The sequence below is a fragment of the Mugil cephalus genome, chromosome 10, assembly GCF_022458985.1.
Source record: "Mugil cephalus isolate CIBA_MC_2020 chromosome 10, CIBA_Mcephalus_1.1, whole genome shotgun sequence".
Taxonomy (NCBI): domain Eukaryota; kingdom Metazoa; phylum Chordata; class Actinopteri; order Mugiliformes; family Mugilidae; genus Mugil; species Mugil cephalus.
Window position 1 is genome coordinate 2,149,513 of NC_061779.1, and position 15,797 is coordinate 2,165,309.

A 15,797-nucleotide genomic window follows, 5' to 3' on the forward strand; every position below is an offset into this window, starting at 1 on the left:
TCAGGACCTGAGCCAGCATGGATTAAGACAGGTAGGACTGATTTAAAGCACTTTTAAGAAAAGTCAAAGAACAGAAAAGCATGAACAATCTAGGATCCACATGGAAAATGCACCGCGACTAGCCATGTTTAGCTTGTTTGGCTATGTTTAGCCATGTTTAGCCATGTTTAGCTATGTTTGGCTACATGACATGATAATGTTGCTTTTGTTGTTTTCATTCATGTAAATACATGAATGTTATAAGTCTGTTTTGGAGTTAGAGCCTCCCCCTGGTTGCTGGGTGTTGATGTTTGTCCATTGGTAAATTAAGAAATGGGAAAGTAAAGTAATATGTAGTGAAGTTACTTTTCAAATGCAGTAACTAGTAAAGTAATCTCATTACAATTTACAGAAGTAACTATTAATAAGTAACTAATTACTTTTTTTTTTGAGTAACTTCTCCAACACTGGTTGGCATAACTTGGCGTAACATATTTGTCATTTGTTCTAGTGCCATTGAACATCAGATGTTCTCTGGAAATCAAACTGCAGCAGCTACAGCAAAGATACTAGTTTCAGGATGAAGCTGCCCTCACAGCTTTCACATCCGCCTTGGTCCCTCTGACTGATGCATTGTTATATTTGGCATAATCAGATGTTACTGTTTCTGCTGGAGGTCGGACCAGTTTGATTAACAGAAGGAGAAAGAGAAACTTGGCCGTGTGGTGTGTGTTTGGTGATGAATGGGGGCTTGTTTTGTCCCATGTTACTTTGTTCATTGCATGTTCATATAATTCCAAGGCCATTAATGATGCATGTCTGTGGACAGAGCACAATCATTTTTTAAAAACTAATTTGTGATAGTGTTTATTTTGCACATGCATGCTGTAGATACCCATATTTAATTTACTGTACTGCAAAATTAACATTTTGGCCCACAACCCGCACCCTGGATTCAATTTTGGGAAGAATTTAGGGACGCAACCATATTCTAGACCATTTTTTTTTTAAAGGGGAAAACTACTAACTCAGGTGCTTTTTGAAAGTTGAAAATCACATGGTTGTGTGGTGGCTGCATCTTCTTGAGTTGTTGTGGGCTTAACTTAACAAAACATCGGTGAAGGGAGGTGTCTACTGCTGTTGGCTAGGCTAGTTAGCTGGTTGCTAGCTGGTAGCTGACTGCTAGCTTGCTGGTTGGTTTTCATGTGGACTGGGCTTCTAAATGCGTTTTGCCTCGGATCTTGGCACATGGGATTGTAACATCTCATCCTGTGTAATAATGAATGTTTTATAAGATGTCAGAAGGTCAAAGACCACTGTTTTACCGTAATGTTATGAAAAAATTGAATCTAATCTAAGAATATGTTGCATATTATCCACTGTTTAAGGTCTTAATCTCAGAAAGGTCCTCTAGTCGAGTGATAGTAAAAAATAGCAAACAACGCTAAATATTCTTTAAAATTAGCAAATGAATATAAAGAAGCTGACTAGGAAAAGTTTAGGGATTGATTTTTTTGGTGGCGATGAATAGTCGGGCTTTGTGTATTATAACACACATGAAACATGTTGTGCTTTGTCTTTTTCTTTTAAGTAAGCCCATTAGATCATGCACCTGGAACATGTCGCTAGCTTTTAAAGGTAGAGCTGTGACATTGCCAGAAGCAGATTTTTCAAAATTGGCTAGAGAGCAGCGCTTGCTTTAATATGTGTGCGAGTCATTTTCAAGGACACAAGTGTACAAAAAGGAAAAGTCCCCTATGTAGCCAGCCTCTTCAACGTGACTAAATGTGTATATGTCTGCTTTTTTCTTGTCTGGTCAGGAATCTGCACAATATTCTATGTAGTTGTAGTAACGGGGGTCAGTTAGGACGTTAGCTCCAGCTTAAACGGGAGAAATATATGGTTTTAAGTTAGTGAAAGTGCATGAAATTCTATTTGTGTTACATATAAACAGTAATGCACTGCAAAGTTTGCTGCAGATATATTTTAATGAGATGACATCTGGGAGTAAATGATGCTTTTATGGTCCTGTGCTGATCTCTCTTCAGTGCTTCTTGAGCTCAAACTGATAACGAGCGAAAGGAACGACAGGGACCGTGCACCCTGAATGAATGACCAGTTAATTTATTACAGCTAAATGTAGTTGTTTTAGTCCTTCACCCCACGCTTCCATTAAATGTCCCTGTGATTAGTGAGGCGCACGCAGCCAACCTAATTACCCGACGCCGCAGCCGAACCCTCAACATGATTACCAACAGTTTGCTTCTTATACTGCAATTACGTTCTCCGTAATGGCAAAAAGCTATGATTAAAGAGGAGCTGCTCGCTGTGTGTGTGTGTGTGTGTGTTTGCGAATGCACTAGAATCTAGGTGCACGCTTTTTTTTTTTTTGAGTGCTGATTTTGAAATGTATTTTTAGATTTTGCGTCGGTTCGAATCTAATCACGTTTTTTGTGATAATTCACTTTTTGATTCTAACAAAAACTAAAAAGTCATTGCTGGGGCTTGTTCAAGTGTCTCTCTGCTGTGCAGTGAAGGGATCCAATTTTCCGTCTTAAGGCCCACAATAGCGCAGAGAATTACACCTATTTTTTTTTTTCCCCCTCATCCATTAACACAGCGTTTGAGGGTTTGGTGGCTGCAGAAGAGAACTGGGTCAGATGACTGTGGCTGTGATTTCATGATGTCAGTGGGTGCAAGAAAAATCGACAGGGTCTTTGTTGCTACGCCGAAACTATTCCGACAAAAAAAGGAGACGCATCAGTGTTTCTTACTAGAGGATTAGTCCTCGTAGGGGGTTTTTAGGTGTGCGTTTTGCTAACCAGCAGGGGGCAGTGCAGACGCAGAGGTTCTGATGACTGTGTGTGTGTGTGTATAAGTGTGCTCTATACAGTATGTGTGCATACTCCCTGTGGTGAGTATCCTCATGGACATGTCGGTGTACCACTACCACACTCATAGTGACGTTTGTGATGAGCAGCAGCCAAACCCTGAGCCTGGTACATGAACATGCTGGATGGATGGATGGACGGTGGAACATATGTCTGGGCACGTATGTGTGTGTACATGCATATGTGTGATCCCACTTATTTGCATGCAGAAGTGTCGAGTTCGGACACTGAAACGTGAACAAGACGTCCTCTAGCGTCTGGATAAGTGTGTGACTGCATGACACACGTGTACACGAACATGTAACCGCTCTTCTTCTTCTTCTTGAGTTGCCCTCAAAGCCTCTTTATTGAGCACATGGATGTTCTTACTCTTTTTATTTGCCTTTTATTTTAGATTATTTTAGATGCGGACGGTAGTAATACTCGATCATATGGGCGCTGTCCTGCACGTGAGGGCGGAAAAAGATCTATGTGAGATATTGGAGTCGATGTTCCTCTGAATTTCTTTGTGTTTCCTGTTTCCGTATTGAAAGTTTCTTTGTTTTTTATCTTTTGCTTTGTCTGATCTGATCTGAGCTATCTGATGGCCTGCATTTCCCTTCGTCTAGACGTCTACTTGAATTAACTCCGTTGATCTGCTCGTGTCTCACTTCAGCTCCTCCCTGTTTTTCTGAATTTCGCCTCGTGTTTAAGTTTCATTACACACCAAACAGTTTACGTGATGCATTAAAGCTCCAAACCCTCCATTTCTTTCCAGGCTGGAGTTCTGAAGGTCTCGTCCTGAACTCCATCTTTTTCCCTTTTCGCTCACCTCTCCAGTTTTGTAAATGTTTGCAGGAGAACATTAATGGTTCTCCTCCTGTATATAGATGACACGCTAATTAATCAAGCAGCACTCTGCTGCTGGCTGCTCCAGTAACAGCCAGCAGCTTGCAGCGCGCAGCTAGTCTGGCAATAACCAGTTTGTATAACCCTGAAGGCCTGCCAGTCGAACATGTATGTGTTTGCGAGTTCCTGGCTGCGAAACACAATGCACGAGTGTGAATTTGTGCGCCGCCGGTGTGGGATTGACTGTGTGCACCCACTCAGTGTAAGTTAATGTGTTTATGACCTCCTGTTGAATCGGTCAGACTCTGCTATGAAGCTATTCATTACACGGTAGCATGGTGAAGTAATTATGCAGTCTGGGCTGCCTCTCATGTCCAGAGGTTATTGGACTCTCGCCGCACATCAAATATGTTGCACTATTTTTCTTTTTCTATACTGCCCCCTTTACATTTTTCTTTACTGGGACACTTCATGTTTTATCACATCCTCGTCTCTCCAGGAAAAAGAGAAAATGGATGATCAAAAAAAATCAACTTTGAATTTATGTAAAAAAGAGGACATGCACTGTGGAATTTTTCCCATTATTTTTATCTCTTTATTGCAGAATTGTTTAGTTTTAGTTCAGTTTTTTTTTTTTTTTGAAGTAGATTATTAGTATGCACATGCTGTGTAGCGCCGGAGCCTGCTGCTGCAAGTTGATTACTATTTGGCCGATAGTAGATTATCTAACAGAACTCTTCTTGCCTTGCTGCGTGTTCCAAGAACACCAGGACGACGAATTTTGTTTATCTCGCAGATTCAATTTTGACGCTCTGGGGGCGGCGTGAAGTTAGCATATAAGGTAAATACGCACGCAGACACATGTCCGACGCAAGGAGACCTCTCATTAAATCGTTTGCGGGAGGGCGGGGGGGGCGGATGAAGGCCCCCGTGAAGGAGAGGAGTCGGACTGATGGGGAGGCAGCCAGATACAGGCAAGGTGATTAAAAACTTTCGGCTACAGATGTTTCTGGAACACTTCAAAGTGGTGCGCCTGCCAGTGCCAGCGCCAGCGCCGGGCGTGATGCATTATTGAGATGGTGCCCACCTGGCACCTGGCGCTGACATCACATATTCACCCTCCCCCCCCGTCCACCTGGCGCCGCGCGGTCACGTGGTTGACACTCCGGGTCACACCTCCCTCCACAAACCGGGGCTCCCAGTGTGATGAAGGGCATCAGGGGATACAGCACACATTCTCAACATAGACCTCAAAGGCACCGAACTGGGGCATTTTGCAAACTTCATGAATTAAGCCAGTCGAGATCACGATGCAGAATCTATAACATGATTTTATTTTCGCTTTTTGGCTTTTTAATTTGCATATACATCCATTAATATATACAAATATACGGATGCGGTGCTGGTTATAAAAGGATTTCCTACATTTTTTTTTTGCATAAAAACGACGATAAAAACGTTTACTCAGGAAAATGAGCCGACGTTTTATATAATTTTGCGACAAAATTTGGGACATTAATGGGAAGATGACACGCTAGACTTCTCATCAGTTGGTTGGATAAATTCCTTCATGTGCAATAACCCATATTTTTTTTTACTGAGATTGTGCAATAACTCATGTTTATATAAATATATCAACTCTTTATATATTTATTGGACTCGCCATGTGCAATAATTTCCCGCTGTGCAAAACCCCTTATTCAATCACAACACATGTTCACTTATACTTGCACATATTTTTTTCTCTATATATGTGTGTATATATATATATATATATATATTACATTGATGCATGAACTGAATTTCATATTTGCGAATGTTTTTAGAGGAAAGCCTGGGAATCTTTTCCTAAACGTCCTCCTCTTTGAAGTCCCCCCGTAGTGTCGCGTTGACGCAATCCTCTCCGCTTAATATTTCAGCAGCCTCTCAACCTTGTTTTGTTTAGTTATATTTTGAGGTCACAGACTGTGTGTGTTTGTGTGTGTGTGTGTGTGTGTGTGTGTGCATGCATGGACATCTGTCTCTAGCCTGTGTGTGTGTGTGTGTGTGTCCCCTGACACTTGTACTCTCTCAGGGTGTGAGGAACAGACAGAGGCCACAGCCACAGTCACAGGTCTCAGACCAGTGGGGTGTGAAATGAATCGAAGGGGCCGACACACTCCTCTCCTCTCCCTGCTGCACACACACTCACAATCACTGCGCCGTTGTGTTTGTGGGGGAGTTATAAAAGGAGAGAAGTGACAAGTAACTCGACTACATTGTGGATCTTAGCTGCAGTAATTGCACCTCAGATAACGGGATAAGGGACGTTATTGGGAGGACTTGTAGTTTAGCTTGAGCAGCTTGGTTTAGGTCACGACTTTGCAGGATACCAGACCCTGCAAGCTTGCTTTTTGTATTTTTGGTCAATTTCAGTTTGATTTGCACCAGGGCTCGTTTAGAAATCTGTTCACAGACTCTATCATGGCGCTCGCCTCGTGTGTAATCTGTGTTTGGATTGAATCGAATGAACTAACGGTTAAAAATGCGTATAAGACACTTAAAAAACAGGTTTTTGCCGGGGACATTTTTGTTTGCTTTATCGTGCAGATTGCAAAAAAAGGTTGTTTCGCATTTGATGGCGCTGAATGTCGCCGAGCTGGCTCGACTGGAAATGATAGTGATTGGAAGCGATATGCAAATAACACGAGAGGTGATGTGTGTCCGCTTTGAAACAAACGAAACAAAAATAAATAAGAGTGTGTGTGTGTGTTAATGACCGTTCAGTAACTTCCTCACTGTCCACGTTTACTATCTTAGCAATTGTATTATATTCCAGTTTTTGTGCTGTTATATTCTTGTATATTTTGTACATTCTTCCATATTTGATATTGTCTTTTATTGTATCTAATTCTGTGCTACTGTTTTATTATGTCTTGCGTGTGTGCAATTTTAATATATGACTCAGAATTTGACACATCTACATCTGAACATGCACAAAAAGCATTAATTTATGGCTCTATTCCCGAGGAAAATTGTATAACTTTTGCTTTTGAATAAGTTTTGCATTTAATTTTGCTTCCCTATTCAGACTATGTTCTGTTTATGTGCTTTTAAACTCTCACAGTGACAAACTGGAAATTGCTCCAGCAACAAGAGGAAAAAAAAAAAAGGGGGGGGAGGGGCGGCCTCCGGGCTCCGTGATTGGTCGGCTCGGCTGTCAATCAATCGCAGGCGGCTCCGCAGCACCTCCCACAGACGCACAGCGGCAGCGCAGCTCTCGCCGACCATGATATTCGAGGCACTTGCGGCTCGTCTGCAGCAGTAGGAGAAAAAAGAGGAGAGAAAAAGGAGCGAGCCTCACCTCCTCAAACAGCGAGTGAGGTAGGGAACAGAGGAGAGAAAAAAAATAAATAAAGAGAGAAAGAGGAAGAGAGAGGAGAGGCTGTGGAGTTTAAAAAGAAAGACTGCGGCGGCTCGGACCTCCGGCTATAGGAGCGTTTTTTTGAAAATTGTCTGCGCTTTATCACAAAGTGTCTAATTTCCACGCAGATTTCGACATGTCATCGTCCGGTAAAGACAACAGCGGCGCCCAACACGCCAATTACGTGGGACCTTACCGTTTGGAGAAGACGCTCGGGAAAGGACAGACAGGTTAGTTGTAGCTTTTAATTGCAGCATTTATTTTTATTTCATTTTATTTTATTTATTTATTTATTTTCCCCCGGAGCGCTCCGAGTTGAAATGTGTCCGGCTGGGTGTCTCTGCAGGTGACACATAACTAAACCCGCTCAGTTAGAAACACCTGCGCAGCCCGGTGCGGGTGTTCGGGGCTGCTGTTATTTGGTGTTTATGTTATTTTTTTTTTTTATTTTTGCGCCGGTGAATCTGATAATAATCGTTGCTCGCTGAGTGGGGGACGAGCAGCAGGGATTTAGGTGATGTTGCTGCTTTACATCGGTTTGTTGGTTAGGTCTGTGCGTCGGCGTTGAACTGTGCATGTGTGCATGTGTGTGTGCGCGCATGGAGGAGCTGAGTGGGAAAAGCGTCCAACACCCCAAATGATGACAGCGCGATCGCCAATGAAAATGAACTTTTTCCTCTGTGTGTGTGTGTGTGTCTGTTTGTGTGTGTGTGTGTGTGTTCCGGCTGCGCGTTCAGTGATTGGAGCACAACGCCGTTAATCCCGATTTGCCTGATACATTGATCTATTCTTAGTCCGCAGGCACGCAAGGAAGGAAGGGAGGCAGGCAGGCATTCAGGCAGGCAGGCGTTTCTCTTCTAGGCTCCGACTGCAATACGTGGGTTTCCTCAAACATGGAATAGAGGCTCCCACCTTGACAGATGAGCTGCTCGCAGGGGCTGCACTCATCTATATGCATAAACCCCCTGCAACTGCATTGAAGGACTTTTTCTGAATAAGCGGGCGCATGCTTTTAGCTCCAGCCCAGGCAGCAATGACTTAGCAGTTTTTCTAAAAGTTGCAACACATGTGCCGTGCAAAATTACTGCCAGAGTGGGCCTTGATTTTTTAATGTCGTTTCACGCTTTTTTTACTTGCATATGCACGAACACCTTAGCCTTAGCTAAGGCCGGCGTGTCGGGTCGGTGGCTGGACGGCGAGGAAGCCTCCGTGGTTTGTGGAGCCATGTGAAGGGAGAGGGGAGGTGCAGAAATAGCAGGAGTGATGCAGGGATGCTGTGTGAGCTCATCGAGCCTTAAAGAGGGAGAGTCAGAGACTTTCCCCCTCTCTTATCTGGTGGTAGATTTTCCTCCCATCTGTTGTCTAAAACGGCCACAATCGGCGTTACTTCTCCCACCCGGTCCAGCTGGTCATGCTGGGAAGCCGTGTATATGTGTGTGTGTGTGTACATATATATGTATGTGTGTGTGTGCGCTCTCAGCCTCTTATGCTTTCTTGAAATGTTTCCTCCTGGTCACTTCATTCACCTGTTTGTAAATGTGCAGCCGTCTGGGTTTCCCTGCACGCCTTCGTAAACTGATTGTCTATTTTTTTCTCCACTTTAAAATTCACTAAAAAAACACTTTGCATCCGTGGACGGCTCAGCTCAGCTCAGCTCCGTCTGCGCCGGCCGGCTGGGGCTCGTGGCGGTGTAATGGATATGTACCGTCTAAGAACGGGGAATTAATATTGCAGGATGTGTTCCATTTGGTTTTCAAAACAATTTAATAACAAATGCGGCGTTAAAAAAAAAAAAAAATCCGCCGCGGCTTCTTCGTCTTCGCTTTTTCTCCTGCTGCTGCTCACATTAAATCATTTGTGTTTTTACGGGGAGGATCTCTCACTCGGGGCCAGACTCTAACTGTCTCTAATGGGTGTTTGTAAGGTGTAGAGCCGGTCTGCGCGGTGGAGGCGTTTAATGACACGGTGCGGCTGAGATCATCTGTGGTTGAGCTCATATTTTACGTGAGCGTTGGACCAGAGGCGTTTTTTCCTTCGCTTCCCTCCAGTATTGGGTGCATGGAAGTTGTATTTGTGGTGTATAAGCTACAGGTGTAACTTCTAAACTTCATTAAACCAGCGGTGTAGAGTTTGTAGCTTCAGGTGGACCCAAAGTTCTTGATTCAGTAAGAGTCAGTTGCATTGTTGTGTTTCAGATGCCCTGACGTAACCGTGTGTGTGTCTTCTTCTGCGTTACAAAAGTCATTTGGTGACTGGCGTCTGTGCAGCTAGTCCACTGCCAAACCCATTCAGATTAATGACGGTGCATAATATCCCACTCGTCCATTAACCATTCGTTAATCTGTTAGATCTTTTTTATTTTTTATTTTTTTTTCCCAGACCCCCGCCTCCTCCTCCTCCTCCTCCTCCCCCCACAGAAAGGGTTGGCCTGGCAACTGTGATGGGACAGGCTTGTGATGGTGACTGGCAGCCTGGATTGTCCAGTGAGCTAAAGCCTTTATGAGGTTTTTCCCAGGCTGTGGTTGGCTGGTATTATTAGAGAAGAGGGGGGGGGGGGGGGGGGGGGGGGGTGGAGTGGAAGTCCTCTGGTGGATCTCAGCTCAGAGGAGTCGCGCTGCTCTGCGTTCATTAAGTGATTAAGGCCCCGTCCTGTCACAAACACACATGGCCACGGCAGCGGCTCTGGTTTGGCTCCTGATCTAATCCCCCCCCCCCCTTACGCAGCCAAAGTCCCCACAGGCCGTCGCTCACACACTCACGTGGCCCCGAAGGTAGCACTGACTGTGGCATCGTGGCTTTTGCAACTTTGGCACGTTTGCGTCAATGCAAAACTTCCTTTGCATACGACAGGCTGCAACACTTGAACAGCAGGGGCTCATCCCTTTGCGCTATTTCTTTCGGTGTCACAACAGATTCCTGCAAAGATTGATAGAAGAAGTATTTGCACTTGTGCACGCCACTGTTTCCCTTCAATTTTTATACATCGCTCGTGTGCACGACCCCCTTCGTCAGGTGTGCATCGGTGCCTGAAACGGCCCCATAGATGTGGAGTGTCTGCATGGCTGACTACTGATTGGGACCGAAGCAACAGGAGTGTGGAGTCAATTTCCAAGTAGAGGACGGTGCTTGAGAGGTGGAACCAGACCTGGGCGTCCTCTGTACGTCCTGCACTGTGTATGATACATGCTTGTGTGTGTGCACTACCTCAAAATTGCCAATTTTCCTATCAGACACTGAGGTGGCTCCATGTAAGGCTGTATAAAGTCCCATAAAGGCCTCATGAGAGTCTAATGTCATAATGTTACAGAAACTCAGGTAACACTTGAGCTGATTTGCAGGAGCCACCTTCTTGTACTACGGAGTCTTGCAGCTAAATACGGTGGATTTGTGTTTTTGCCAGTGCGCTAACATGGGCTGAGTCTCCGCTCTGTTCCCTAATGCCTCGGAAAACACGCTTTGCCGTTACTTTGTTCCTGAAGGCTGTTGATTAGTGGAACAGAGGCCTGTTGTCTGGTAAACGCTGCGTGTTAATCCAGCTAAAGTCTCCGTGTTTTTTTTTGCCAGACTTGGATATTGACAGGCTGAGAGACGGCGGCTGATGTGTGGACCGCTTCATTCTTTGGGTTGACGTTTAGAGAGTGAAATCATTTGTGCTTCAGGGACTTTCATATTGACTGTTCATCTGACAAAAAAGCTGGCTGTGATGTTGTGTCTTGCTCTCACTTTCTCCCTCCAGCTCTCTCAGTTTTTGTCTGTCAGTTGGAGAGTTTTTATTTTTTTATGGGTTCACCGGACTTACAAGGCATTTAAGCTAACATCCAGCTGTTTTCACTGTCTCCATGTCAACAAAAGGCAGAACAGTTTGTAAGTCTTGCTGTGGGTTTCACCGTTGCAGTATCGGACTGTGTTTGTGTGTCTTTGTGTATGAGAAAGTAACGTTAACTTGATCGTTTTTTTTGGGGGGGGGGGTCGGGTACTTTGCATAGTAATGTAAAACCGTTAATTCGACGGTGACTGATAGCTGGCGAGTTGGGTACGGTTGATTCGGATCAATGGCCCCTCCCAAAGATTTCCTGTCGGGTGGAAGGGATCCATACTGTTTTTACTGCGCACGCTACTCCTGATGATGATGACAAGTGAGGAGGGCAATGTTGAGTCAATGCTGTCAATGAAAAGCCACTTGGAAAAATCCAGAACAAACTAAATGCATCTGCGAGCAGGTGTGTGTGTGTGTGTGTGTGTGTGTGTGTGTGTGTGTGTGTGTGTGTGTGTGTGTGTGTGTGTGCAGCAGGTGGCGAAACTCCCAGTGACCTGCAGACTCTCTGTCTATTTAAATAATCTGGAGTCTTATGCTGAGCTCAAACACAGGTGTGTATCTCCCAGATTACCCAGAAAAAAAAAAAGTCGACCTAAAATCGCCAAGCGAAAAGGCTGTGATGATGATGATGATGATGATAGGCCCCTGGGTCTCAGTGGGTCTGTTCAACTGCTCAGGTAAGAGAAGTCCTGACCTAATCGTTGCACTGTGTTGCTCACAGCTGGCCCCCCCCCCCCCCCCTCTTCAGTGTAAGCCGGCTGGATCAGAGCTGTGGAGCCCTGAAGCCAAGCCTGCATGGCCTCAGCTGTTTGACTCTCTGGCTAAAGCCAAAGCCCTGCTCCCTCAGCCCTGAAATGTATCCTAAATGGTGGGAGGCTGGTGTGCGAGTGTTAGTGTCTGCGGATGCATATGTTGTCTATTTGTGAGCTTTTTTTATGAGTGTATGCGTCCTATTGCCGGGTGCGTAGCCTCTGTCACATCAATTTTTATGGTCCTTTCTAGGCATGGCACACGCAATGGTAAAGCAAACCATCCCTTTTAGCCTGTAGCCCCCCTTGTTGTAGTGTTTGGGACTTTGGGCTGTGGTGGGGTTATATAACGATGATGGTCCCTGTCATTTGATGGTGCCTCCCTCCTTATCCCCCCCCCCCCCCCCCCCCCAAGCTCCATCTCTCCATCCGTGTCCCTCTTCCCATGGCCGGTCAAAAGATTCATACAGGGATTCAGCCATGTGGTAAATCAGACAAGACCTCAGTGGGATTGCATCGATTGGAAAGGAATGTATGTAGCCAACGATTTTCAGAGATTAATGATGAGGAAGGAGAGGCGGAGAACCGGGGGGGGGGGGGGGGGGCGAGAGCAATGAAGGCATGGATGAAGAGGAGAAGGAGGAGGAGGAGAAATGAAATGTAAAGGAAAAACGCTTGAGCTGAGAGCATGAAGCGGTCCTGAAATGTTCTGACTGCGGTGGAGGTTATTAATTAAGGCAAAGTATTGATCATTCTCTTCATTATTCCCCCCCCTCCCTCCTCCTCCTCCCTGATTTTCATCTCTCTATTGCCTTTCCTCCCGAGGAGGAAGGGGCTCGATCTTTAAACGGGAGGTCAGTGAATAAGTGTAGTACTGCTCCAATAGTCTCTATTTATTCCTTTTGTTTTTTGGACGGTCTCCATCACGTCCTATTTAGCTGCTGCCTTTACTGTCACTGTTTCTCTGCCATGTTTTTTTATTATATATATATATATATATATATATATGTGTATAGTGTGGAGAACCAGGTTACACAGTGTTACGGTCCATTTTCCCCGAGACAAACTACAAACACGCAGCCTCTTCCCTTCCCTCCTCCCTCCTTGTCCATCTCCGAGGTTCCCCACTTCTGCTTCAGCTTCTGTGTTTCTCCTAACGTGTTATCGTCTCGTGCCATTTACAATTTCACGCCGCCGGGTTTTTTCCAGTTCCAGTGTGCGGCAGAGAGAATGAGCTCCTTTTCACTTTGCTTCCCCGAATTGTTCCATGACAATTCTGCATGACTTTGCGCTGTTGCTCAAACTGAAACCTGCTCGGTGTCATCTCTGTGTCAGTCTGCTGCCACATTTAGCCGCCACGTCTTGAAGACATACCGCATTCTGTATTAAACGTCTGGGTACGCAGCAGCACTGGGCTTAAATCAGCCTCCTCTAACCCAGTTCAGATTAACCCTTTGCTGAGCCGCCTCTGTCTGCGCGTCTGACTGTGAGAATGCCGGGGTTGGTTGCCAAGGTTGGTTGTCTGGTTGTCATGGTTTCCTAGCTTCTTGCTGGTTTCCCAGTCTTCCCTCGCGTTAGGAAATAAAGGGAAATGCTCTCTGCCTTTCACTCACTCAGCCTCTCTCTGTATGTAAAGTGGCTGCAGGTTGAAGTTAGCATCCTTACAACACAACATTTTCTGTTTTTTTTTCTTGCCTCTGCAGATCTGCGGAGTCTGTGAATGAATGCATGACTGTGTTGTTTTTCCATGACATGTTCGCCCTCATGCGTACGTGTGCGCATGCTCGTACGCTCAGACATACGGCCGTGGATCAGACCAGCTTGCCCTGCTCTGTGCTCTGTGCTCTGTGCTGTGCTCCCATTTAAATCTGGGAGATTAGCACATGTGGGGAGCCTCGGCTTTAGCTGCTGTCAGCTCAGCTAGCCTTGGCAGGCTGTCCTCAGATCAGGGGTTGGGGGGGGGACGGGGGACGGGAGCTCTGTTCTCACCCCTCCCAGTGCTGTCTGTCCTGCTGCACCTTACCCATTAATAAATAGATGAGTGGGCCAGCGACCTTGACTTTCACTACAGTTTTCTAACTGATACAATTTACGTGGCATCGTTTGTCACTGAATAGATTATTTGAATCATTTGGTCATTGCTACATTTTGGGTGATTCTAACAGAAATGGTCAGTTATTATGGTAATGGATGTCATTTGGTGAAGGATGCTCTTGTTTCAATCTTTGCTAGTTTCTTATAGACCCCTCCCCCTCGGTTTGTAAACAATGTGACGTTTTCTGAAGGGGCGGGGCTTAGCTGGAGGCAAAACATCTCGAACACTATAGCCCGGTTAGCACACTTCAATGGACTGTTTTGGCTGGAATGGACGAGGAAAACAGGTATTGAAGTCTGTCTTTATCAGTCGAACCACTGTGGAGGGTAACGTAGTAAATTCAACTTCTGCTTGGACACGTCTGAAACACTAAACTAATGTTGCGCTAGCTAGCAGTTAGCATGAACCATGCAACAAGAATCCCCCAAATAATGATTAACTCAACATAATTTCAGTCACAATTGATGATGCGTTACATATTAATATATATAAAGCGTGCAGGTTGTTGCTGATTGTCTCACAAAGCCAAACCAAAGTCGTCTATATTGACAGTGGCTGGTTATGTGACAAAACCTCAAGTTGGTGTTTTTGATTTTTCAGTTTTGGCACCAAAAAAATACAACAAGACGACGTTTCCGTTTTCACAGTTGAAAGTGACAGTGATCGTCTCAAGCTTCCCTCTGTTTTGCCTCCAGCTGACGTTGTGACGTCACGCTGCCTCCAGCCATGAACGGGTCTATTAAAATAACAATATTGATCCACATTAAAAAACAAACAACAACGGAATGACAATAAAGGAATTTCACCGGCCTTGTCATGAATTGGAAATATTTCTTTGTCTTAGACAAGGAGCAACATGTGTAGGAGTAGAGAGTGGAGAGCAAAACACAGGCAAAAGCAGAAAAGACTGCGAGTAACGTCATCGTGAACACGGCCTCTCGCTCGCTGGGAATCCTCTGAACCGTCCCCTGCTTCGTTGACATATGGGCTCAAATGGACTTTGCACCAGCGAGATAAAGTGTGTTTAATGTCCGGTCTGACCTATTCAGACGTTTGCATTCACACGTACGGAAGCCTCCAGCAGATGCCCTGAAAATGTCAGGGTGCAGTGCACATCCGGAAAGTTTTGCTTCGCCGAGTGTTATGGCTTTTTCCAGTGTGAATATATTTAAATTACATGGACCGGTGTCTTCGGTTGTGGCCGACTAACTCCCTTCGGACTGCTGCTGTTGTTCAGGGATATGTACATGAGTGGAGGTGTGCGTTTACTTACTGAGTGCACCGCATCCCAGCAGATCGCAGGGACGGGGTAATTGTGATGCATTCACAGCTTCCACAGCGATGAGATGTGTCGTCAGCTCTAAGCTATGAACTGCAATTTCGCCCATGCCTGAAACACCTGAGATGTGGCTTGGCATGTGAAGCGAAGCTGACGGGGCCACGGCGAGATTAGGTTAGATGAGCATGACTGGTCGCAAACCAGCAAACCTGCGCTGGCTGCTTGTGTCTGGTGACACCGACTTCTAACACTTGGAAACGCATAAGAGAATTATTGTTAGCTCAAGTCATCGCATCCCAGCCTGGAGCATCAGGACGCAGCAGGAGTCTGTTGGAGAAAGGCAGGTTCGCTTTGATTTTTCTGATGATGATGTTCCGTCCTTTCCAACGCTTGTTTTGTTTACAGAAAAAAACCACCTGGATCTCAGGTGTTGCCACAGTGGTGCAGCCAAAACTAAAATTTATCTCCTGTGTTGCCGCTCCATCAGAGAACAGGGCGGCGCTTTGAGCTGCCAGGTCACATCATCTGTCATGACTATGCATCAGGATGAAAACTGGGCACGGGGCTCATTTTTTTTTTTTGGTTTGAATTGTATTTTACATCTCGTGCTACTTTCCTTTTAAAAGTGGTGCCGCTGCACTGGTTTATGGAAAGTACAGTTTCTGCATAAATGTTTTAATAGGACCAACACGCTGTCCTACTTTTCACTGGACTGATGGACGTTTGGTTGATGGACACGTCTGCGTTGTGACGTAA

At 45.3% G+C, this 15,797-nt stretch overlaps 1 protein-coding gene across 6 annotated transcripts in view; it reads left to right on the forward strand.

Moving 5' to 3' along the window:
- The first annotated feature begins 6,843 nt into the window (after positions 1 to 6,843).
- The window catches only part of brsk2a (BR serine/threonine kinase 2a), a 186,658-nt gene continuing 177,704 nt past the window's right edge, over positions 6,844 to 15,797 (forward strand). For 5 of the 6 annotated variants that reach the window (XM_047595923.1, XM_047595924.1, XM_047595927.1 and 2 more), the window contains exon 1: positions 6,844 to 7,331. In XM_047595923.1, the coding sequence (XP_047451879.1) occupies positions 7,238 to 7,331 (94 nt within the window). In that variant the 5' untranslated portion in view covers positions 6,844 to 7,237. The remainder of the gene's footprint in view (positions 7,332 to 15,797) is intronic. The other variant, XM_047595921.1, reaches the window with a different exon arrangement.